Here is a 27,070-nt window from a genome sequence, read left to right on the forward strand (position 1 = left end):
AAACGTAAAAATAAAAAAAAACAAAAACCGAACAAGCATACGTACGACGCATATCAACAACGCGAAGACACACTCGTAACGAGTGATGTGTTCCTTCGCCTTTTGCAAATATGTTTGAACAGAAGAGACATTTTGCCGAGAAGAAGACTCATTAAATGTCGCTAAAGTGTTACGGCGTGTTGTGTGTGGCGTTGTACTTTTTGACCGTGAATTTGAAAAGTTTCGTGTACGAGGCAAGAAAATAGCTTTTTTATTATTTTTAAAACCCGTAAGGTGCGTAAAGAAATTAGAAGAAGAAGGAAAAACTCGCTGAGAGAAAATGTGATGGTTTTTTTATGTTAATATCAATTTCATTGCGAAACAACATGGAAATAAACACAAACTGCATAACCATGTTGCACTGAAACGCAAATAATAATAAAACTTGTAAATAAATAGTGGAACTTTGGCCATAAAAAACCGTGTACCCCGTGTGCGGTATGCTTCATTATCTCATTTACGAACACCGCACCAAACGGTTAATGTTGATCAAACTGAGCACATAATTTGCATAGCCTTTTACGAAAGGTGCGAATATTGTCACTTGCGACTGTGCGATCGCCAAAGCGGGCCATTCCAAACCCAGCACACCTTCACTAATCGGAATAGACAGATTTATTTATCTTCGTTTTTTTTTGTTGTTGCTTGTTTCGCTGCAGCCAATCGTTTGTGTGTGTGTGTGCCTTTTGATGTGCGAGTGTTGTAAATTGTGTCGTGAGTTCTATGTTCCGCGCTATATTTGCAGTAGAGAGCGAATCGTTTTGCGTTAAGCTAGTGATTTAGCGGTGTTGTACAGGGTTCGTTCTTTTTCTTCTTGTACAAGCAAATAAGCGATAAACCCAATCGTCCTCATAACGTCACACAGATATCGGTCTACCTCCGGGGGCAGGCGGGAACAGGAGAGCCCTCTAATGGATTGATGATCCGGCACGTACTCATTCCAGTGACATCGGCCGGCGTGAGGGAAAGACCGATAATTTATGGGCAGTAGTTAGAGCGGCAGGCCGCTAACACTCCTCCACCCTCTCCGTATCCGTCCCGTAAGGTTTGGTGCAAAAGTGCAAGAACAGCGACATCTTACCCTCCGGGAGCACCGGTTCCAGGCCGTATCGTGAATATGGAAACATATCAACTTTGGCTTGAGCAAGCGAAAATCGGCACCGGCAAATAAATGGTACGGCAGGGGTGGAAAAGTGCCACCACCCGGACACCGAAGAACACACGCCCGCCCCAACTACACAACTGTGCGCCGTGTTTTGTCCCGCAACCGTGTGTTTACGTTTCGGTTTGTGTTGACGCTTTCGTCCACGGCGTCCACGACAAGCAGCACAGGGAATGTACGATGATCACTACGACGAGGCGAAAGATCCAACGGTTCCACGCTGTTCCGTCGCGACGTTCCTGCATCGGATTGCGTTCACCGTGCTGCATGCATCTTTTTTCCTGGAAAATGTACGCTGATCCTTCTACAGAAATGTTTGTCACCCCCTCTCTCGCCCCCCATTTCCACAACGACACGAAACACGGTCCAACCGTTGACCATTGTAGATTGTTTTATTCCAGCTAATTGACTTACTTGCTGTAAAGGATAAATTTGTAAAGGAATGGACATTGGGGAAAGATGCCATGCGTAATCGTTCGGTTAATGAGAAAAAAGAACAGTACATTGGATTGCTCAAATTATGCAAAACATTCACTAAAAGACACGTTTCATCTATCGGAGAGGATGCATTATGCTTCTTGGGAAAAAATACACTATGTTTTGCTTGGTGCTCAGTTTCATCGCTAGATGGCGCTTTGTTTTGACGATCATTATCATAGTGTTATTAGAAACCTTTATGATGTCCTTACCCAAATTCCAAAAACAGAAAGGACCATAATATGGAAACTATTTCTTTTGTTAGAAATAAGCGTGAATATTCAAAAGGTACTGGAAATAGCCTTTATAGTCTACGATACAGGTTTTAGAGATGCAAGAGGAATAAAGTTATGAAGAAAACGCAAAACAAAATCTTATTTAACAATAATGCATAGTTTTAACATAAAAACACTCAAAAATTGCAATTACTAACTTCAAATGCAGAACAGTAGCGCCATCTATTGAGGACATCTTACCTCTAGTGTGAAAGTGAGTCAGTTGAACTATTTTTATCACACATTTTCGATTCGATTCAGTAATTAATTTTTTGATCGCATTTCTACTCAAATTTATGATGAACGACAACAATATCAATCGTTTTCTTTGAAGACCTTTTATTAAACGGAAAAATCGCAACCAATTTCCGCGTTTCCTTGCTTGCCACACAAATAATACACTCGCTGCACGGAAATGCCCTGCGGTGATGCTGATTTATAACTTTACCACCGCAAACGGTGTCTCGAGATTTATGCAAGTGTGATATTTCGACCATCTCTCGTCCATGTCCACGCCTGCTTCCAAACGATTGCGTGTGACACACCGTCTCACCGGCGAGACATACATTTGGAGGAATGAACCGAAAAAAATGCAGTTTTCGTGCCCAATTAGATAGCAGGATTTGGTGGTTTTTTATGTTTTGTTTTTAACTTTGATCGCCAAAAGTGCCCTGAAGCCTATTGGACCAGAGCGGTTACATTCGATTCCACGTTCCGCATGCTCGAAGTTTACATACTCGTGGGCGGAATATTTTGCGCTCGTGTTCGCAACATGCCAACTTTGAAGTTAAGAATTGTGCAGCAAAAGCACCTCTTTTGAGTGTCGTGATCTGCGAAAAAAAAGGCAATGCACCATTTACACGTACGCAGCTTTATGCGGCTTGGCGCAGCTTTTGAACAATATAAACCTGTACCTGGCTGAAGAATTTCATATTTCAGCGCTTGCTGCATGCGAACACTCGATAATGTACCGTGCAGGAGACATACCGCCGAACTGAGTTGCTGCTGTGATCAGGCAAGGATCAATAAACCTGTCAGTCGGTTTTGCGTGCCGGGGGAGTTTTGTTTTTTTTTGGGCAATGTTTTGGATCGCCAACATTTATGCCGCTGTATTCGGTTTATATCTTCTTGGGTTCCCTTTTTTTTTAGTATCCTACACCATAAACCTATAACATACCCTCTGTGATGTTTTAAAGACGTTTTTGCAATACCTAATTGCAGGATTTTTGCATTTTATGTTGCGCCTGGTAGTAATAAAATGTAAACGAATCGTTGCACTGCACAGCGAATTCATTATGCACCAGTAATCATTAAGATCGCACAGCATGGCAGAAGAATATTCAGGAGATGTTGCGTTTATTTTTTGTTCTTCAACAACGCATGCAAACATGAAGGAAGCATAACCACTAAGTAAGACATTCATTACCGTTAATCACATGCGTGAATCACGAGTGCTGAATGTGTGGAGAGCAAAGGAACATTGTGTTCGCATTTGGAAATGCGTTCACCAAAAGGAAGACCACATTCCGATTCGGATTCATTAGCCGCAGGGTTGAAGCATTTTTTAATGATTTTCTGTGCCCAATGTAAAGCTCAATCAAAAAGGCCTAGTCGTACTGTTGTACCAGAACCGGCTTTTAAAAGCGAGAAGCATTCAAATTGATCATATGCGAGGGAGAACGATGCGTACCGAGTGCAAAATAATTATTAATCCAGAGGATTACAGTATTTTTTTTAATTTTTACTGTGTCATTTATCTATCTTTATGTTACATAAAATACATGTTTTTCCAGTAACCAAAGCATAAAGTCGATTAAAAATTACAATTTGTCACGCAAAATGCCGATTCATTTGCGTTTTGCGTTTCCGCTTATTATGCTTCTTCCGACCTTTAAGCAACTTCGTGTCTCATCCCGGCAGTTCAGCATCCTCAATCAGCAGCTGCATTCGATGTGCAATTGCAATTGCAGTTTTATTTCACATTATTAATCGTGCGCTTTAGCTTCATTAGCGCGATCTCAACCTTGCGCTTCTTTGCACCTTTTATGACACGATCGCAACGCAATCGTGGCTGTATTATAGCCCCTTTATGCTACTCTTCCCATGCAGATACGATGCAAATGCAGATACGAGAACAGGTTGACATAATTTCTAATCAATTTGTGCAGAATGGTCAGCTTAATTGCGTCGTGTACGCTCGGATTTGCTGACAGCTATGTGTGACACACGAGTTTAACGCCACGTTTGTATGCTTTTTTTTATTTACAGAAAAATGGCCGAGAAGAGGAACAGCAAGCAATCAACAAATACAATTCGGTAAGCAGTTTGGGAAGAAATTTATGGAAGAGTGTTTTTTTCCTACGATCATGCTTTGAATGGGTCTAACATTATTGCAAACATCAAAGCGCGGCGCTTTTTCACAGTCAGATGGTGATGTTGAAGTCCCTACGTGAGCCAAGCTGTAATTAAATACAGATCATCATTTGGTATAATATTTAATTTGGATGTTTCTAGTAAGCTGTTGCCGCTAGCAAGTTGATCATGGGCGCGCGCGTTAATGTGCGAGCAGATCGTTCTAAATGGAGGTGCGATTAGCTTCACACGTCGTACTATGTTTCACCTTCCCAACTGGACAGTGTGATTCGTATCGTTTCAAATTACCACCATTAACTACACTAGACTATGGCGGAATGTTGAGAGGTTGTGATGTGGACCATTTGATTGTGGTTTTTGTTTTGTTTATTTTCAAGATGATACATTTTGCTACGGAGTAAAGGAAGAAATTTGTGAAGATCATTGAAAATTTTTGCGAAAGCTTATGTATAATTTGCCAGTTTCTTCTCTGTTGCTTAAGGTAGCTTACAAATACATAAATTCCAAACAATCAACAAACAAATTCTTAATTAAACAATTATTCAGAAATGTCCATTCGATTTCGTGCTTTCCCAATGGAAATTCCCCATCCCTGATTAAACGTACAACAGCCACTAATTTTCGATTGTGCGGAATAAAAGCGGATACGGCTGCGATCACGTACCTTCATCATGTCATTTACATGTACAATTCCGCAATGACACAACCCGTGTATGCACTCGTGCCACTAATACCTGATGCACTTCGGCACTGTTGTATTTTGTTTTTTTTTCTCCATACTGCGAGATGCTGATCACGTTTGAGACGAGATTTCACTTTCCGACGTACAGCAAAATAAAGACCAGGAGCGTACCGTCCGACAGTTAGACCGTGGACAATTGCAAAGAGAAAACATGTCAAGGTGCTTGCTGACGTTGACCTCGAACATGGTCGTCCAAATTATTCTTACGTACGTACGAAACAGGAGGAATTTAGTTTACCTTTGCTTGTTCATTTGCTTTTCACCGTTGAAGGTTAAGGAAGCTTCATGTTAACAAAAAAAAATCCCATTAGAGTTAGATAACAAGCTGTGTGCAATAAAGCTATCATATTATTGTACATCGTAAACGGCGGAGGCTTGTTACCTGTGCCGATTTGCCTAAAACAACTTTCCAACCCCGCAGCCCGCTATTATCCAACTTACCTTTGCGTCGGTTTATGATCGGTCTGTAACCGTTTCACACATTTCAACTATAAATTATGGTAATGAAATAGTTCCGTGTAGTACAGCCAAAGTGCTGGTTGCGAAATGCTTCCTCGCAAAATAAAAAAAATGGCTTCTTCGCAGACTCGATGAATTATGGAAGCTTTAACAAAGTATCGTAAAATGTAAATGTTATCCATGAGTCCCGGCTCGCGTTTCGTTTCGTGCTGTGGAGAGTCGAAAAAACGTTCTAAAGAGAACCTCGTTTTGGGTAATAAACTTTCCCTTTGCGTTTCCACAGCGAAACCAATCATTTCTGGTGCTGCTGGAAGAACACAAGCGTGCTCATTAGCACCGCAAGCTCGGAATGCCCACCTAAAGACGCGTCTAATTTATCATACATTGCAATCCGCCTTCGGAATCTCACGTTTTGTTGAGAGCAGATCAACACTACTGAAGACTACGGTCGCACAACCATGATACGCCCCGGAACCTGGAACTCCCGGAGACTCGTCCAATTCCTCAAGATGTCCAAATCGTGGTTGCAGGATGTTAGCAATTTTGTTTGATCAAATAAATTCGCCTCAATTTCGGTGGGTACTCCAAATTGCGTTTCAATTTCCTTGCGGTGCGTTTCCTTTCGCTTTTGAACACGCACGCACCATAGCGGAGGGGTTGCCACCGACGATCGGTTGAAGGGAAACGACGCATCATCGTTGCGTTAGTTCGCCCCCGATCACAGCACCGCAAAGCACAATCGATCATTATTGTGGGGTCATGCCGAACTTCGAACGTAGCTTAGGCACCGGGTAATGATCTGTTGTATGTCTTCCCGCTTTCTGTGCTACAAATCTATAATCGGCAAGCAGATCGGGTCTTGGGTTTGGGGCTTCTACTTTCCTGTGCGAGCTTCGCTTAATGGGCATCGGTCAAGATGCTCAATTTAAGCAAGAAATCGCACGCACACACCGATCCCAGTGTTTGTGTGTGTGTGCGAGAAGTGTGTTTCGGGATTATGATTGGCGTTTAAAAGGACCGACTTGGAATCGGATATGTATGCATATCTGTACACGGGCCCAAGCGAGGAAAATACGGTCAGTCTCAATTCTGACCCTCAAACTACTCTTCGTGCACGTGACATTTTATGACGGACTATGCTATCCCGTTGAACGATCGGGAAGCCAATCTGACCGACCGAGTCCGATGATGACGATGATGGAGTGGGCCATAAATCTATAAAATAGAAGAAAAAAAAATCGGTGCGTCACGGTATCTGTGTCTTAGGGACAGGATCGAGCTAAAAGCGTCCAGCAACGCAGCGAATCGGACGACGGCAATAACAACAGCCTAGCGGGAATGGATTACGACCGCCCTAAAGGGAATAAAGATCGTTATCTAAAACGTTTCATGTTCCAACTTTTGGGCGCCACGGTTGTCTGCGGTTGTTTTGGACGAAAGCATCTCCGAAGAAAATTCCCTTTCCACGAAAATAATTTGGCATTTTCGCTGCTCTGACCTTGTTTTTTTAATGTTCTGTTTTTTTTTATCCTTCTTCTTCCCTCTTTCCTCAGCTTCCCCTAAATGCGATCAACGCGCAACAGCAGCAACAGCAGCAGCCTAGGCCAACCACAAACCTGAACCATGTAAATAACAACCATTACCATAATTATTCGCATCAGCCGTACTACAATCGGCAGCCTCAGCAGCAACAGCAGCAGCAGCATCACTCGTACCCTGTCACACGGATCGCGGAAGAACCGTCGCCCAAGACGATACGGCTAAACTACGTCGCGGAGCGGATTCTCGCCTCAACCCTACCGGCCCGGCAGCTTCAGAATGGGTCCTCGTCACCGCACGCCACTAACGGTACGCCGGCCGCCGATGAGCACGAGCGCGAACTCATCGACATGCTGGAACAGAAGTATAAGCAGGTATAACTACCGTACTGGATAAGATTCTGCTTCCGCCCGAAATATCGGCGGCCTCAGAAACCCAAGGCTAATTGAATTAAATACGTCCAACCGAGCTTTAAGCCTAGCGTTTTGCGTTCTGTTTGAAAGACACTTGACAGCAAGCGGGATAAGCCGCTTAATATGTTGCGTAACGCACTGGATGGTTCCCGATCGACAACAGAACATAACTGGCTTTAAAAATCGCTCAATCCTTCGCTCCGTTCCGATCCACTCGCGCGTTTGTTCGGTGCCGCTTCTTATTTCATGCCTCGTTCTCGTTCCAGAACTACCGGATACTCGATCTGGAGTCGCGTCTCGTCAACATCACGCTGGAGAAACTGTGCGAGCTGTGCAAATACATCGATTCCTGGCTGGGCAGTGGGAAGGAAAAGATCGTCGTTCTGCAGGACAGGTGAGCCACTGTGTGTGTGTGTGTGCTTTGGGTTAGGTGGAGAAGGGAAGCACTACATGAAGTTCCTGAACCGTTCGGCAGAGTTGAAAGGTGATCGTATGGTGGTACTAAGAGGGAAGGTAATCCTACACTCACGTCTGTGCGTCACGTCGATGGGAAAGCGATGGCGTGACGGTGATGTGAAAGAGGCATCTCGGGGCATGCCCACTTGAGAAGGACCACCATCGAGAGACCACGGTGATCGGTTTTGTGGACTGGTTCGACCATTCGACGAAAACAAAACAAAAAATAGTGGGAAATGAAAGAACGCAACGAAACTCTCTTCTGATGTGTTTTCTCTACAAACAGTCAGGCGATCGTTCGAACGAGGATCGCTGCCCTTTACATCATATTATCTATTTATTTTTGTCTTATCATTCTCGCGTTGTCTGAAAGGGGTTAACCTCCGGCCGGGAACCTTCCATTTCGGGTAATGCTTACCCAAGCCACCGGAATTTACATTGCAAGCCGCTTAAAGGGTTTCCAAACTGGTGGCCAATGGTATGGTTCGACGGAACCATACCGCCGCTCGTGGTAAATAATCTATCAATTTAAATTTGAATACGAATGATGAGACGAAGCTAGTTTATGGACGCTAGCTTTGGATTAAATATTCAACATCTCTTATGTTTAATAAGTGCTTATTAAATTATACTGTAACGTTGATTTAATTTTGTCTCTCTGATTAGTTTGTCTTAAATGTCCAAACCAATCGACGTATTATCGAATTCTACCTATGCTGGTAAAAGGTTCTGTTCCTTTTCCCAACATTTGTTGGATGGACAAGCTGCTGACGACCCACTTACTTGTCAGAAGTTTAAAGTACGCCGGAACAATGTACGACACAAAATCAACGAGAAACACCACGAACAACCATTAGCATAAAATGGCCCGGAGTGTCATATTTGAATATTTACTGCCAATTCAAAAGCCGCACCAAAGGGCCAGCACGAAAGCACCCGGGCTCTCGGTGCTTGATGCGTGTACTGCGCTTGTAAATGCACCGAGCGCGCGGTGCATTATAGCGGCTTATTGGCTTACATCTGTTCCTTTTTTCAAGCGGTTTTGTGTTCCGTCCCCCCCGCACCCGTTTGGCAAAAATCGCCATCCCCATCGCCCGTCGCGTAAGATGGAACGCGAAAAAGTCAAACATACCGCGGGCATCGATATGCCGGCTCACGAACTGGCGCTTCATGCGTACATCGCGCACATTCCCTCAACGCGGGTCCCGACGATCGTCATGATGGTGTGGTTGGTATTTGCAGTAACAATAATCAAATCGCCGAATCGGGAAAACGTGCCCGTGTCCGAATATTAACATTCGGTGGGAGTTGTTGTCGGTCAATCATCAACCCCCGATCTGGGCGCAGAAGGGCCTGCGCGTTGACTTCGGCCACAAAACGCTCCATACGAATACGGCTTCTGGTCATCCGGCCGTCATCAACCGTCCGTCGAACGGTAAAGCAACACGGCAATTTGTTGCTACCCTTTGTCTTTGTCTTTTTGCTGGTGGCGATGCTAGTGCGGAAGACACGCTTACCCAAAAACGTATGCAACATGCAAACTAAGCTGGCGCTTTCGGTGGTGCGATGTTCATCGATCGCAACACAGCACAGTGGTTCATACTGTTCACCTCTCTCGCACAAACACACATACACGTAAACTTTCGCCAATGCTCGAACCGTTTGCGATCCTTCATACATAATTCATGAGCATAGATTTTAAGCAGAATGTTGGGAGGCAATTTTAGCGCGCGGTACCAATCAATTTCCCGCCGGCACTGCAAACTATTCGACGGGATGATAAGAAGCTTACTGCACACCCAACACATCGCTTTGGGTTCCATTGGTGCAGATTTTTACTCTAGCGTAATGTTTTGCACTCTTTCGACGCGAACAGCAACAACAAAACAAAAACAGTATCTTTGATACACATTTGGTGGATTAAAAGGTTTTCCGTGCAGTCAAACCACGGAACGTTGGGCGGAAATGGGCGTTTGATTTTTATAATCATATTCAAACGCTTTGGTGATGGTGGTGGTCGTGCAAGGGTTGCGAATCCGGGGAATCATATTTTTGGTGGCAGAAGCGTAAACATGCAAGTGAACCGTGAGTTATGATTAACGGTCGGAAGCAGACATTTTAGGGTTGGAATTTTTGCTTGTATGCTACAATGATTGGAATTTTTGGGCCGAATTTTGTTAAACGCTGCAGACATATAATTAATGTTGATTTTAAATTATCTGTTTCGTTCATTGCCTATCACATTCATTAACATTTGAATTTATGTACAGGTGGTGTAAAGAATTTTCAGTTTAATTATCATAATTACTACAGTTTCTCTACGCCTACAAGTATGCAATCTAATTACTTTTTTTGCCTTAGGGTCGATCATGTCTTTAGCTCGGAAGATTATGTCTTGCAATAGTATCAGTCAAACGATTTGTTTAAATTTATAAAGCGTGGAAAGCATGACCTAAAGTTAAATTAGTGTTAAAAATGTTTTGTATTGAAATTTATTGAGCCGCTGGTTGAAAATTATTCAAGCTTTAATTTATAAGCTAATTTGGCTTACTTAAGTGTATGCAAAACTTACGATAAATAGGCGTTCAAACATCAACAAGCTAGCAGAAAAACTAGTTTGATCTGCTAGTGTGATCCCTCTTATATCGAACGATGATCGCATCCTTTAATGGTTCTTGTTCCAGCCAAACCACAAGATGATCAACGAGTAACGTTAGCAGGCCATGTATTCCAGTGTTGTAGTGACCTGCAATTTTGAACGTATTTATTGCATATAGTCATGATCGCTACTCCGAAAAAACAATTCAACGACGAGCAGTCGTGAAGATCATGCACCAAAAATCAATTCCACAAATACCAAAACTCTCATGCGTCGTGTTAAAGTGTAACGAAATATGAACAGGAAATAGCACATTAAACTTCACTGTGTCCCGTCGAAAGCACTATGTAATTTGTGCTTCCATTCTCAACGAAACAGTTGCAGAACGTTTTAATTTACACTTTTCTTAAAGAAAGCCTCCACGCACAAAAGTCAAGCTACGTTTAATAACACAACAGGAAACCGTTTTTCAAGCTTTGGTTTTCACTTGTCAGCGAACGCTCTTTAAGCGGTCCGATCGCAGTACGCGAGCAACATTCGGGATGTTGATAGTTATTAACCCTCTTTATGGTGCATCGTTTTGCGATTTCTTTCCAGCGCTAAATCGATTTCATAATGATGCGTTTCGCGTGAATGGGTCACGCTGCGAACTTTCATTATCAGTAAATAATAATTATCCTAATAACGATCTTTTCAATGCGATCTTTGCAACTGCAGCGCGACGCGCACGGATGAAATGTATTGCAAATTGACGTGTCAAAATTTATAACACGCCAGAAAGCGTACCATGTGCAGTTTCGTTCTCTTTGTTGCACTTTGTTATATGGGAATCACGAAGAAAGAAGAAGAAGTTTGCTACATGAATTGCATTTTTCGTTTCCCGTTCTCGAAAGCATAACATCGGAAGGTTCCACTCGCCGCCGGTGGGATTTCCATCGCGTCGGGTGATGACTCTTATTAACGTTTTCGTACTGTTTCGTCCATTCCGTTCCTAACAGGGAAGATAAACATCGGCTCGGGACAGCGGTCGCAGCGTACCTGCAGTATCAAAAAATCTGCGGCTCGAACATTCCGCAGGCTAGTGGTCAGTCGAAAAATTTCCTTTCGCCCGGCGGCACGGATAATGGCCGTAAAACACCCACCTGGTTGGATTTGGACATCTACTCGATGCAAAAGTTTCTCGAATCGGTTACCGGTCCGCTGCGCATTCCTTCCCACAAAAGGTAACGAATCTAGTCGGCGATCTTCACGGCGCAACAACACCAAATATGCTAACGATCTGCTTTGGCTTTCCGCATCCTTTGCTTCCAGATACATTCAATATTTCTCCGGACTGCTGTCGGGTGTGATCAAGTTGAATTCGTCCTGCTTCTTCCTGAAAGCGATACGGGTCGAATCTCCGCCATGTTTGCACTATCGTGCCATAACCGTCAACAGCGAGTGGCGCAGTTTCATCAAAATCTTCGAAGGCGTGCGGTGCCTGTTTACGTCCGACATCTACGTCATACCGCTCACCACGCGGCACTTCATCTATGAGATCAAGCATCCGCTACGGTTGCGCGGTGACATCCTGGTGCGCTGCTACCAGATCATACCAAATAACAACATGGCGTCCTATGAGAAGGAGCTGATCGCGTCCGTGCAATTTCACACATGTGCCATAACCGAAAAGGAAGTACAATTCCACAAGGGAGATCTAGACTTGGCGTGCCAGGGTAAGTAATGACAACAGGGAGAGAGCTTTACACCAACGCTGTGCGGTAAATAATCATTGTCGGCTTACCATCTCTTTTTACAGATGAGCGCTACTCAACGGAGCATATGATGACGTTCTGTTTCGACACGGTACCAAACGACCGGCCGATGGTTCTCATCATGCAGGATCCACTCGTACGGAAGGAACCGATTGTGGAAAATGGTGATCAACTAGAAACGATCAATGAAGGTTAGTGCGTTTATAGTTTTCCTCGTTTTTCCCTACCAGCGCGATGTGTTGTGCTAAAAGTCGACATGATCACAAGCAACACAAATTGCATACTTTCAGGCGGATAACTCGTACAGTGCGTGACGTAAATGTTGTGATGCTTATCGTTCGTTATGTACTAAAATCATGCTATGAGTATTCAAAAATGTTTGTAATATATCTTTTTAAATCGAACTTTTGTGTCGAAAACGATCAAAAGCAGTATTATATAAGACAAAAAACAGTCTGAGAGTTTTGGATTTTGCCTAACAGCTGTGTTTGTGTTCATGGAAAACTAACATCATAATTTTGTCACACACTGTACATTGTAGAACCCTACAACAGCATTAGCTTTTGAATCTTCTAGATAATCTACAAAAACCGACAGTAAAAATTTATGGAAATTTTTATTTTTAAAGTGACGATCGTGTCTATTAGGGCATTTTATCTCGGGTTTAAATGGCCAGAGAATCTTAATTAAAATGGTTGTAATTTAAAGAGGCTTTTTCTAGTCCATTAAGTAATATGATATGAATATTGTAATTCAAATTCCACTAAATCTGCGTATCGCAAGAGTTTTTTCAAATAGTTACCATTAATGTAGCTCAATGTTATATCGTGTGTGTTGTGTAAGTTTGAAAGTATATTAAAAATATGTAGCTATTGTAGTTAGTTTAAAAAACTCTTCTATAACCTTTTCTTACTTTGCCTAGTTGTAACATTTTAAATCTTATGTAACTAATTGCGCTTTCGTGTGAAGTCCTCCGTATCGTCATGCCTTACACCAGTCGCATAATACGACTAGAATAAACATCCGATTTGTTTCAACCCTCGGATGTCCTGTCAACTTCCCACGCCGGGCTGGCAGCCAGCTTTTGGCTCACACGAACTCAGCATATAAACAAAGAACAACATTAATAGCTTCACCCGCCAGTGATGCGATCGAAACACTCAATTGCTACCATGTTTAAACCACCACCAAAGTGATGTGATTCACCTGAAGTGATTTTTCAATATGACGTTTTTGTTACTTCTGCCGTTTAGTAGGCATACCACCAAAGGAACCACAAACAGTGGCAGTTATTATTTTAAGTGTTCACCGCCGAAATTGCGTGGCGCAAGCAGAGAAATTCAATCCATTACGTTTATGGATCGGAAATTGTACTTCCTTTGCATTGATGCACACATACACAGCGTTTTGGGGGAAATAAAAAAAACATACAACGCATCCCTACACGCGTACGACAAAAGCAGAGCAGTGTGCGTAATTAAATCACTCTAATTTATTTGACAAACGTTTGATTTATTAGTGGTGTACGCAAAAAGGAGTTATTTTCGTAACAGAAGCACCACGTGAAAGGGCGCTATTTCGGTGTCTGCCTTCCTGTTCACTGAACGCTGATACGCGAGCGGGCATGATGATGAGGACGATGATTCATCAATCGCCGACACATGCTTAAACCGCTCGTTTGGCTTACGGCTGATAAACAGCTGGTGTTTGCAACTCGATCGGAAATCGGGGGGATCTTTGTTTCCTTTGCCCGCAAACGTTTGGGTCCTGTGCGACATTAATGGGTGACATTTCGCTTGTTTACAGATCATGTTCGCGCAAATGTTTCTATCCACTGTGAATGGAGGGCATAATTTTAGAACACGTTTTTTGATGTATACGGTCACAGCGCATAATCACCGGCAAGATTAATTTCGAAGATAATATGTTGTGTCTAGGGGGGAAAAAATGTACGATACCTCAGTATATAATTCATTTTTTCGTTAAACTAAACATTACGTTAGCCAGAAGTAGTGCACATCCTTTCGTTCCACGTTGCATAAGGAGTTCTACAATATAATTACACATCGCACCGGGTTTGTCATCTTCAAACGGTATCGCATCGTGATCGATATCGACCCATACACATTGTTGTCGAATGCCTGCATAAAACCCTCGGCACACGATGCACCACGGGCAACAAGTTTAGTGTTGCTGCCGTCACCGTTTTCCGTGTGACGGTGGGGCGATGATTACGATCGATTTATTGGAGCACTAAATAGCGCGAAAGGTTAACACCGCTAGTTAATGCTAGTGTGTGCGGAAAAAGGTTAATTTATTGATTGATTGTTTTATGATCGCCCCAGTGTAGGTGTGGCGGCAGTAGCGTCGATGATGATGATGGTGAAGAAGATTATCGCGTGTGCGTCCTTGGACCGTTTTGCGAGCATAACCTTCATTCGCGACCGGGTTTGTGTGAGGGCTGGCGAACGAAGGTGTGGCAGGCCGATGCCTTATGGTGGGGCTCTTGTTGACTTTTATCTATGCCATCAGTTTGCTTAGAAATCGATATTAGCTATTTTCCCTTTCTCTCTTCTTGCGGATTCCCAGCAATCGAAAGGTTGTATGTTTAGCTTCACTGCAAACAGAAGGCAGAAAAAGCGAACATCTAATATCAAAAGACACTTTATAATGTGAAAAGCAATATTTTGCAAGACATTCATATTTCTATCCACCGCCGAAATGAAGTAAACCTAAACAAATAAACAGGCAGGCAACATCGCCGGTCGGCAACATTAATGTTACGCTCCAGTTACGGATCTCGCGGAGCGTCTCGTTAGACTCGCACCAAGACTAGAACAAAATGTCGATTGCTTCATCGCGATCCCCGCTCCACACGCCGGACTAAGGAAAACGATGTTAAGCATCATGAATTTTGTGGGGTTTTTTTTTGCAATCATAAGCGACGGAAACGCCCACCAAGGGCCCGGATTTAGAATGCGCTTTGTGAGAATGCGTGCTCGAACACACATTTCAGTGTGCGTTGTTGCGTCAGGAGCATTATTGTTGTTTAGAGCTATGAGAATAATTGCAACAGGTGTTTGTTATCGGTGGATAAACGAAAACAAACTAACCAGAGTACTGTACAAAGGGAATTTCCGGAATTCATTTGTGGTTCAAACTAGTTAAAAAGACTTTTACACCTTTAATGTGATATTAATTGGATCGTTTCGATCGTGAAATATGCTTTTATTGAATTAACTTGCTGATAAGCAAACAATGTACGTGCCTAAAAGGCAATATATGCTACTTACTTGCATAACTTCAGGCGCGCGAACACAGCTCAATGGTGAGTTGGCATTCGAAGCATCACACTCGAGCAATTCTGCCTATCAACTTAATCTGCTCTGGCTAAACACCCCCCCCCCCCCCCATTTTCATCCTCCTGAACCTCACCCACCACGCACACAAACGTACAAAAGTACTGTATGGGAATGCTACTGTCAACACTGCCACGTACACCCGTAACGCACTGAACGTGTGTGCATGCGTGAGGAAAAGTGTTGGAAAACTCGTGCGTTGACTCTCCCATTTTCGTGTGCCCCGAGCCGTTGCGTTGTGTACGCAATCCAGAGACAGCATCGGCATCATCCGTGCGCATGATGAAAACACAAGCCCGGTCGGGGCCCAGCGTGCGCAGCGAACAGCGAACTGGTCCGCCTCAGTCGGTTGCAGTGCGTTCTGCGTTTCGGGACTTACTTCCCTACGGCTTGCGGTTCTGCGGTTGGGGCGTGCGTATCATTCGAATGTGTGTCACCGCATCGGTACGGTATGGGGAAAACGGTCTAACGCATCCGGATTGTGTGAATGTCGTAGTCGTCGTCGTGCGTCGTGCGTCGTGGCGGTCGGGGGGAATGCCGGTGATAATGCGAGACAACCAGTCTGCGCCAGTGCCAGTAGTGTCCGAACCGGGTTTCAAATGTCTGATCAAGTGAAAATGGACCCCGTTTGCTTTCGATAACGACAGCAGAGCACAGTGAATCAGCCCACGGTGGCTTTACATCGGAAAAAAGTTTATCAGATAGAGCGAGAGTCGGCGATAAACGAAGCCAAAATGCTACGGTGTAAGTGTCCGTCCACAAAGCGCAGATAGCAAACATAAATTCTTATCAGTCCTGAGGTGCGTTTTAAGCCATGTTTTTCGAGACGAATGGCAAAGGTCAGCCACCGTACTGATCATCGATTTGATGAACGTTTCAAAAGCAACGTCCCGTCCTAGTCCCCAACAGCACAGCACGCGGCCACGGTTGCCGCTTATGCTCCCTGTAGTGGTCTATTTTCAGTAGCCGGGGATGAAACAGAGGGAAAAACAGTGACTTTATGTTGCGACAAACGAACACTTTCCGTGCGGGTGACGTCAAACCACTTGTCGATTCGACCGAACAGTTGGTTATCGCTATAAATCTAACGATCTCTTCACCGTGCGTCCCTTATGATAAGTGACCCACTGGGTTGTGATAAGAGCGCTGTAAAGAATATTTCACAATTTTTCCTGAACAATGGAAATGAAATCCATTTCGGATCGTTAATATGCCAACCATTGCCGTGATGGTGATGATTTCATTAGGGGCAGCCAAATTGGGACCCATCTGTGGAACATTTGGTCGGGTTTAATAGTCCGGCGCACGATCAATATTCTATAAATAAAATTATGAACAAAACGTTTGTTTTGTATGGGGGATTTGCTCATTGCGCGAGATGTGATTTGTTATTGTTGGCTAAATGCGCAATGGTTGAATAATTACCGGATACATTCCATGCTTCTTGCTCTCGCTGGCTTCGTATGAGACAGTTGCTGACGGACTTTTGGGGTGCTGACTCTCGTTGAGACTTAGATAACCCATAGCTGTCCTGAATAACATGATGTTAAGTCATTCCCATTTTGTTTGATTTCTTGAAGAACTGCCAGACCGTATTGCTTAAATCTATAGAAATCTTTACCTGAAGTACAATTCACATTAGTTTGAGGACATTTCTATCCTGGTGTACTTGTCCAAGTCATTCCCAATTTATCATTCTCATTGATAAGCATTCAATTTAAACGAAAGTTCTACCTTGTACTATTGATACTTTGACAACACTGAAGATGGAATTCCTTCTACGGTGGAATGCAACTAACTTATTTGAAGCGATAAACGGTAAAAGACGGGTTCGATCTGTACCCAACGGCAACAAACGGACCACCGTAGGAAGAAGGTGTTCTATTTCGGTAACAAGACCATTGCAAAACCACCGATGCACACTACCCCGGGGGTACGCTGGAAGTGCCGCAGCCGGCGGACGTTTTCAGCGCACCAGTCAAGCAAACCAGGCGAAAGTCCAGCCTACACCTACGCTAGCCGCGAAAGACTCCACACCACGCACCTTTGGGTTGCGCTGCATGGGAGTTGTTGTCGTTTCTGCAGGGGCAGAAAAGTTGTCGCGATATGTTCCCCCAAGATATGCCAGCCCCCGTGTGTCAGGTACGTGTGGTGCTTGCACGAAGCCCGTGCAACCACCATGAGATGGTGTTGAGGCTGATTCCGAAACGGAAAGGTCGCACCAGACACCGTTTTCCAGGTGGCACCGGTGACAATTCGTACGACAGGCAGGCTGATGTTTTTTTTTATCGCGCCGGTCTATACCCACAAGCGCAAGAAGCACAGCAAGAACCGTGAAGTTTAAAGGCTCGTGTCCACTGACCAATCTGCAAAAGCACCATCGGAAGACATGTCCCCGGGAGGCTTTCGGTGTGCGTTAATGGGAAAGAAGGAGGGAGGGATAAAATTGGCTTCACAGTTGACTTGCAGTTGGGAGTCTTATTTGTGAGTTTAACGAGTTCAGTTGTGCGCGTGTAAGCTCCAAATCAAGTGATTGCTGTTGGTTTTTTTTGCCGTTGGTTAATTTAAATATTCAAAATTTAATGGGCACTTGAAGAAAAAATCCACCCCAAAAAAAAAGACTCATAGCATCAAAAATTCCATTCCAACCGGCGGAGTTCCATTTTCGCATCCTTTTTTTTCCACAAGAACGCACAAAATTTCGATCAACATTTTCTAAATTAAATTTTTCACCTCCCGGTTTCCCGTATCCGGAACGAACCGAAATGCGAACCGGACGTCGTTGGGTGGCCCTGCTATCGGCACAAAATCGCTTGCCGTATCTCTCGTAACCGATTCTACGTGCGTTTGCGCCACGAAACTTCATCACCATTCCGTCATAGGTTGGTCCAAACAAGGTAAATTGATTAATACATATTGCTCGCTTGGATGCTTAATTACACTGCATTCGCACGGTGCCACTGGGCTGGGACACGGAGCCGACTGTTGCACGTTGCACCGGGTGAATGCGACACCAGCCATTGCTGCAAGTGGATAGTTTGAACTCCCAGACTCCAAGAGTTATTCATCTCTCTTCTTTATGTTTTGTTTTTGCTTTCATCATTTTCACCGTTCTGCCTACTCACAAGCATCTTTTGCATTGCTTCTCTTTAAAAAAAAAAGCACAGCTTTATTATTTGGAACCCATCAAGAAAAACGTCAAACCACAGATATAAATCATCTCCACCGTAGTTGAAGGGGTATAATTAGAACGATGCATTCCATAATTAATCAAAAGGTTGACAGAACATGTCACAGGATCAAACTCTTGCCATCAAAACTGCACAATCAAATCAATTCACAGTGAAGTATAAAAGGGACCTCCCAAGACGAGAAACCCCTTGTCCTCAACAATATCTTCAAAAGGAGATACATCAAGTGTGCCATGCATAACATTGTGTCAGTTAGGGATGATGCTGAGCAGCATGACTGGGAGATTTGTCAACATTTCTCAAGAACACTTTCATGAGCTTTTGCATCTCCTGTTACTTAGATTACCTACAGCTGAATGTCGCACACATCAAACGACGGTTTGTACATTAGTTGAAGGTGGTTAGTCTCGAGCCCCCAATGCCCGGTGTGACCAGCGTCTTTTATGCCTTTTTTGTAATCGATAATCGACTTAATCATTCTCAATTATGTCCACTTTCGGTTCGGAGGGTGTATCCGTGGCGGCGGCACCTAGCGGTTCAGCTGAGACAGTCGATTTCTGAGTGTGTTTGTTTTTGTTTTAGTTATTCACCAGGCTCCACCGTCCTCCACAGGCCAAGTCCTCCAGGTCCAGGTCCAGACTTTGGAAACCAGTTTTCTTTGTTTTCAGTTACATTTTGGGGTGGAATCTTTTTTTTTTTGCGGTCAACCGGGCGGTTTCGGCAGACGAACTTGATGAACTTGATGAACGAACGTTACACTGCGCGTCTTGTCCACTCTGGTGTACAGCAAGCTCTGATTCTGCATCTCAGATTTACCCTCATCAGATCAACCATTGAAATGCGATCGCATCTCGACCTCTGGAGTACCGCATTTAAATATAGTACAACTCTGGCGCCGATCATAATCCCACCCATCCACCCCCCCAGGTATTGCGATCCCATCAAAAGCGTGTGATGTTCGTAATGTTGGACAGTTTTCTCTTTGCGATCGTGTACCGTATCCTAGACCTGCCGTTGCCAATGCTATCCCACACTTTGACTTATGTGTTGCTTTTATTATTTTGCTGTTGTTGTTGCTATGTTGTTTTGCTCCCTACTCTCATCTTGAACCGCAAACCGTTCCTCCATTGCACAAGCCGCGCCGCACGGGAAGGTAATCAAGATCTCCGGCGTAGACCAAATTTGGAAGTAGGACCCGATTTCGAATCCACGGGGAGGGAAAAGCACAAGCACGCACCAGAAGGTCGCCGGGTATAACAATAATGATGCTTGTTATGTGTGTTGATCTGTGGCCATCTGTGGGTTTCTCTCTTTTTCCCGCCACGGATGTGGACGGTTCCAGCGCCGTCGGTGTTTCGTTGGGTCAGTGTTCGTCGATGGGTTCGGCGGGCAGGTTCCATCCGTTCCAGCAGTCATCCTACGCCGCAGCTTTCAATTAACATATTTAGCGTGTGCGTGTGTGTGTGTGTGTGTTTTTTTTTTTACTGTGTGTGTGTGTGTGTGCTGTTTTTTTCCTTAGTTTCTGAAACACGCGAGTGAACAACAATATTTTCGCCCTTCGTTCTATATTCACCAGATGAGTCCGGCCATACGCAAGGCCCGCTGGATGGATCATTGTACGCGACGATATTGAAGAGCCCAAAGTCTCCGACGGCGACGCATCTCATCTCACCGCCGGCCGAGTTCAGCAACGGCAAACCGTTGCTAGCGAACGGTGGCGGCCCACCACCGCCGGTGCCGGAACGTTCCAAGACACCGAACTCGATCTATCTGAGCTACAGCGGGACGCCCCGGAGTACGCCCGTGCCGTTTGCGGTGGCACCGCCACCGGTGAGTCCCGCGTTCGGGAACGGTTCCGTGCACGGGGACGCAAAGTATGCGCTGAGCGAGGGCAAGGTTGCGGCGAGTGTTAGGGCCGTGTCTGGTGGCAGTCCCGGTGCGGGGACGCTAGCGCCCAGTAGCAAACCGCGACCGCCCGGTCAGGTCGATGGCCGCGAGTCGGTGCGCAGCCCGCTGACGGTGTCCATGGACTCGGGCATCTCGAGCAGTGGCCCAGTTAATCGTAAGTTGGGTCGTCCACAACGACTGCACGGTGCCTGCGCCACACTCCACTAACCATGTTTACACTCCACGTTCTTCTCTCTTTTCTGTATTTCGTTTTCGGACATTTGGCAATCAGGTCGCATACAGGGATCGAGCGTTTCACCGTCAAGTTTTCCGAGTCCGCAAGCTAGTCCGCAAGGTAGGTAGAGGGTGTCCGTTACATTCCGCTACTGCGACGCGTTTTTTTCCCCCAAAAAACAAACGACACATGCACCGGTACCAGGGAGATTCCAATGGGCAGCGAAGGGAGGGGGGGAGAAAGGGGGAAAAGGGGTCGTTCCAAGCACGGGTCCACCTGAAAGCTGGTCGTCACCGTAAATGGACGCCTGAATGTGGTTATCGCAAAACCCTCTTCACCACACGCTGTGGAAGAAGTCAAGCTTCCATTTTCCGGCATCGAAAAGAGAGTGTTCCCGTCGCATCGAAGTGATCGTCGCGACCGAAGATCAGCAGCACGGACGAACAGTATGCGCTTTGTTTGGCACGACGGTGAAAGACTTTCAGGCACCGGGGAGTCTTTGAGCTTTGAGCTGGGCTTGGGGGGCGGTTTGGTTGTGTTTGCGGCGTGCCGTTTATGGGAGCTTGTCTTGTCCCGTGGCCGTGGAAGGGCTCCCGTATTCTCACCGGGCTCGCAATCAAATGCACCTTTGGAACTCTCGAAATCGCCAATCGATGATCTCGTACGTCCATTTATGTAACTACCATGATCGGCTACCAGTGCAAGAGGGTCGGCCGATGCACATTTGCCTGGTGGAAGCAAAATGATCGATAAGAGAAATCAATCCCGCGCCGAAGCAGCAGCTGCCCTGCGGTGGATGCGGGCGAAAGAAATCAGTGCCTTTTTCAGCTTAACTGTGCCGCTACAGTTTCGACACACGCGCAGGCACGTTTACCGGGGTTCGGTTCCCCGTTGCCGTTGCCCTGAATGTGCCCTGTCCTTATTTACCGCGCACTGGGCGCACTGGGAAAAAAAGATGTCACCTATTTCCGCCGTGGTGATTTTCATCGATTCTTGGAAATGGTGTTGGAGGCCGGTACCAACCATGGGGTCATTTTCGCCAATGGAATGGAATGTATGGGCCCGGTCCTGTCTCTCATTGCCCGTCACCACCGTTGTTTGGTACAGGCAGGCTTTCATTTTTTTTCCTCTCTCCCGCCTGCCACTGTTGCCTGTTTTTCTTTTGCATACGCTTTGGAAGGCCATACCGGCGTTGCCGTTTCCGTCCGGGTGTGTTGGGGGGCTTTTTTTTTCGTGTGTGTGTTTTGGTGTGTCCGGGTGTCGATCATTGCCACCCGATAAACACCTCGGCGAGCGGCATTGTCCACGGCAGCTAGCTGTCCGTGGCGTGGCGTGATTGAGTGATATTGGCCGATGTCCCCGGCTGCATTGGGTGCAATCGATCGGAAGAAAGTGAAATCTTTATACAGTTGCTCCACTCCAGGTTGCTCCAAAATCAGGCCCACCGCCACCTTGATGCGTTTGAGGCTTGTTTGGTGATATTTTGTTGCTTTTTTTTTGTCACAAGTTTGCCTGACCGAATGCAACATAAATCATACACCTTTCTTCACGTTCAGCTGCAAAACTGGTCCACCGGGGTTTCGCAATTCATGAATTATTAAATGCTTTAAGCATGGGGTTTTTTTTTTGTTGCTTCAAATGTTGATTCTAAAATGGTGTTGACATTATTATCATTTTGCAAGCTTAAACAGCAAACTGTCTAATAAATTGTGCGCTGCTGTATTGATATTCGTCTACTTCTATGGAAGCATTTTTTTTCTCTCCTCTGGACACTTTTCCTTTCGCTGCAAGAAATTGGTCCGATAACGTACCAATCACCATCACTATACAACAAAAAGGAAATTTAGGATACGAAGCACTATTTCGTTGCATTGTATTTATTGCACCTAAAATTCGGTATCAGTGTCAAACTCATGGTGGGCAATCCTTGGGGTAATCGAAAAAAATGTTAACTTCTACTGAATTTCTCATAAAACTAATGAAACGATGTTCATGCTCAAGGGGGTTTCGTTCGCTACTCCATAAAGGGACTGCCCTCAAGTCAAGTCCCTTTTAAAGATACGCTTCAAAAGAGAGCGTATGAATTAATCCATCCTGCTGCATTGGTGCACACAATGCTGGAATGAAGTTTTGACGACATGCGCGCAGCAGCAACCCAAAACAACACAAATCGCACGCACGAGGGGAGTTTTCTCGCGCATAGTTTCTCACCTTTCCTTGCGCGACACAGATCCGGGTGAGGTTTGCAACGTGGAGGCTACCATTTTCTATTTTCCCCTCCCTCTCCTTCCCACCCTCCCTCCCCCCTACGTTCATCAGGACACTTGTCGCGTCGATTATGTGTACGTTGGTGATGTTTTCACGCAGCTCGCGCACATATTTGGAATAATTTCACGATTTTTAATTACATGTATCTTGCCAGCGTACAACACCGAGTACAGGTGATCAGCAAGCAGGGCCTGTTGTCGCCTGCACTCAACCCCCCCCCCCCCCCCCCCCCCCCCCCCCGACGGGTGGGTGTCCACCCCGAGAGGTGTAAATGGCGTGATCACCCCACCCGGTGGTTTGACTTTTCCATAAATTTTTCACCCCATTTTTGGCCAGCTCGCCCCGACCAGACCGCACACGGGGTGCCGGGGTTGTTACACCTTTAGCCGGGCGCAAAAGCACCCGTTTACGGTTCATGTTCCGTCACCGTTTTCGTTTGGCAGCACGAGGTTGGGGTTTGGTGATTTTCAGTTTTGGTGATCCCACCAGCCCGTCGTCGTGGGATTCCGATGCGCGGAAACCTGCCGCTGGAGCCGCTCCTAAGCTGGTTGAGTGCAGCGTGCACTTTGCAGCTGCAAGGAGTCATTCCGTATGGTCACCACGCGGCAAGGGGAAACAAATCGTGTCTCATTTTCTTCGGCGCCCACACGTTACGTGCCAGATTATTGTCACAGGCACAGAAAAAAAATGGCTCCCGTGCATTACTGAGCAGCCGATTGAACTATGTAACCGAGCATCCAATTAACCTGTCAACTTCAATTTCGATTTCGGACTGCAAAAAACTATATATCGTTGACAGGAGAAGTATCCACGGTTGAGGGTTTTTTTTTATGTTAACTATGTTGAAACATGTGAGCTAACAACAAAAAATGTTGTATTCAAGAAACTGGTCTAATCTTTCGCACAGTACCGTTTCAAAATAACGCCTTTGATGTTCAATTCTACCATCGCATCGATTGAAGATGAAGCAAAACAGTATCAAGCTCGATGGAAAGTTTTTTCCGACCGATTTTTGCTCCCACCTTACACTGTTTATTTTCATTACGTCAATTTTCCAGATGATCGTCATCGGGAGCTGGACGATCTGCTGTCCGATATGATGCTCACCGTGCAGGGCATCCCGGACGTGGGCCAAAAAGCGGACCAAACCGACCATCACCAAGCGCAGCAGCGCCAACAGCCGCACCATCATCACCACCACCAGAACCCCAACGATCACTTCGTCAACACCAACACCGACACGATCAAGCGCTCGCACTCGGCCCAGCTGCCGGTCGCCGCACGCGAGGACAACCGTTCGCGTACGCCCTTAACGGTGAGTGACTACGCACCGTCGGTGGCGGCCGCCGCGAAAGAGCGCGAACTGCTCATGTACGAAACGTCCAGCACCACGACGACACTCACGCCGCCCCCGAGCGAGAGCGGCCGCGAAACGCCACTGCTGAGTGCCTACGCATCGGTCGCGATTCGCGAACGTGAGCTGCAAAATATAAATAACAATAATCTGACGCCAGCCGAGCGCGAGCTCATCATGAGCGTGCAGCGCCATCCGCATCAGTCGCTTGCGTATCCTCGACCGGCACGGTCGACCACGGGAGCATCGGAACGGTTTACCTCGGACGACGACGACGAGCTGCTCGGTGGCGGAAGCGGTGGCCAGATACCGTACCACGCACGGGAAGACTCGCGTCCGTTCACGTACGGCAACATACCGGCCAGCGGGACACCGCAGCATCCGCCGGCCGCCACTATGATCAAGATGCAATCGGGCCTGTCGAGCCCGTCGATGGTGCGGAAGGCGCTCGGTACGCCGACGGCGGCCCGCAAAACCGCCACCCTGCCGCGGAACGACTTCGAGGAGATGTTGCGCGAGCGGCGCGAAAAGGTGCTCAGTGAAAAGTACACGATCGGCGACCAGTCGCCGGGTGGGATGGGCGGTGGTATGATGGTTAGCGACACCATCAACAACAACAGTGGTGGCGATGGCCGGTGGACATATCAGCAGCATCACACCGTCAAGACGGTCACGGCGCAGGGCGCAACACCGAACGGCTATCCGGCGCACGAACCGCTCAAACGCTCCAACACGATGGATGGAAGCTTCGGGCGTCAGTTCTCCAACGAAGGGTAAGTGTCCTCAGCAATTCCAAAAATTCTCTTCCCCTGTTAACCCCAAGTGTGGAACATTGAACATTGACCCATGCGCGCGTGTGTCTGTGCATGTGTGTGTGTGTGTGTGTTTGTGTGCGCCCCCCAAACTGGGAAAGCAAAGAAAACGGTGATCCTATAATTAAATTCGAGTGAAATTAAAAATCGACCTTCACGGTTCACGCCTCCTCCACAAGAGGACGCCCTGGCAGGACCCTGGTACGATGGGTACGGCACCCATGGTGGAATATTCACGCGTGATAATGTGCAGAGAGTGCGCCAAAATGAAACCGAAGCAAATTTCAAGAAGTACATCGGAACCGTTCTCATTGCATTTCGGATGGTGGCGTTTATAAACAGTGCCCGTGTGTATTTGTATATATATATGTGTGCGTGTTTGTGTGTGTGTGTGTGAGCTGTATGGGGGGGGGGTGGAAAGTTCACTAATTTATGCGTGCCACAACATCAACAAAAACGAACAAAACCAAGCATCCCAACTGCAGGTCGCGGTGCCAAGGGACGAATAAAGTTAAAACATTACACCCCCCCATGATCGTACGATCGAACCTCAAGATGGTGTCGCGTTAAGGCAAACATTCCGCAAACACTCACCGGGACCGATTCGCACCTTCGCATGAGTAATGGACGTCCGGGGGACTTTCGGAACGCGCGCAGGTGTGCAACCTGGCGGCCCATGAAGCGGAAACACCGTGGCGAATTGTTACGCCACATCCTACATGTACCGTGTCCTTGGCCATGTGAACTCACTCTTCCCGCTGAGTTTGAGAATCCTTCACCCAGCCCCCCCCCATCGTGGTCCGTTATGGATGTTGCGTTCCAAAAATACAGTCCCATCAGACGAGCACAGCATTCATCGTCAGCCCATACCCTGACCTGGGGTGTTTTTTCGGGACGCTACTAGACGCACCGACATGACGTCTATCCGTTGGTGGCCATCATCTTCAAATAATTGACAGAAGATTTCACTTTCAATTTCATCCCGCGAGTGTGACGGTTGGTTGGTCCGCATCTGGATCACTGGCTGTATCTTCTTGTTGCAAAAGGGCTTTCATTGGATGTTGCCAAACGGATTAGATCCCGTGCCTTGGCCAAATGCGTCAAGCGTTTCAAGCTTCAAATGAAGATAGTCATCGTTCCTTTTTTTTTTTGTTTGGTCCATCTTGCATTGGTGGGGCGAACTATTTACGATCCCTCATGTGATCCCAGTGTACCGCCCTGATCCCTTTTAACAGACCCTGATCTCCTCGCACCAGGTAAAGGCGTGGCAACGGGAGGAAGTAGCAAGTGGGCCGGCGGGTGTGGAAAGAAAATTTATAAATAGAGGAACCCTCTGAGTGCGCTAGTTTTCAAATTTTCTGCTTTCGTTAAATTCAAGGTTAGGCAAACGTTGTTGTTTTTTGTTGTTGTGCTTCCTCCATTCCCACCCTGCCGACCGGAAGCTCCCCTGTTGGCCCTGTTGGAGGTTTGGAGGATGATGACGACGACGATGATGATGATGATGAAGAGTAAACATGCGATGGTTCGACGTTTCGGTACCTTTTTGTGACTGGCCGTGTGTGGGGCACGAGTATGGCCGCGCGCGTGGGCGTTACGCTTAAGGGCAAATCGAACATGCGCACACAAAAAAAAACTGCGACAGTGGGCTGGTACAGTGCCGCGATTCGATCGCTGGT

At 46.1% G+C, this 27,070-nt stretch overlaps 1 protein-coding gene across 4 annotated transcripts in view; it reads left to right on the forward strand.

Moving 5' to 3' along the window:
- Positions 1-27,070, forward strand: part of LOC128299340 (tensin-1) — a 107,935-nt gene that overhangs the window by 64,622 nt on the left and 16,243 nt on the right. For 2 of the 4 annotated variants that reach the window (XM_053035268.1, XM_053035269.1), the window contains exons 2-10: positions 4,222-4,269; positions 7,081-7,440; positions 7,746-7,873; positions 11,533-11,757; positions 11,846-12,249; positions 12,333-12,479; positions 20,415-20,900; positions 21,018-21,080; positions 24,287-25,355. In XM_053035268.1, coding sequence (XP_052891228.1) covers positions 4,222-4,269; positions 7,081-7,440; positions 7,746-7,873; positions 11,533-11,757; positions 11,846-12,249; positions 12,333-12,479; positions 20,415-20,900; positions 21,018-21,080; positions 24,287-25,355 — 2,930 coding nt within the window. Of the gene's footprint in view, positions 1-4,221; positions 4,270-7,080; positions 7,441-7,745; positions 7,874-11,532; positions 11,758-11,845; positions 12,250-12,332; positions 12,480-18,529; positions 18,545-20,414; positions 20,901-21,017; positions 21,081-24,286; positions 25,356-27,070 lie in introns of all 4 variants that reach the window. The other 2 variants (XM_053035267.1, XM_053035271.1) reach the window with 2 other exon arrangements.

Source organism: Anopheles moucheti, chromosome 2 (genome assembly GCF_943734755.1).
Source record: "Anopheles moucheti chromosome 2, idAnoMoucSN_F20_07, whole genome shotgun sequence".
Lineage (NCBI taxonomy): Eukaryota > Metazoa > Arthropoda > Insecta > Diptera > Culicidae > Anopheles > Anopheles moucheti.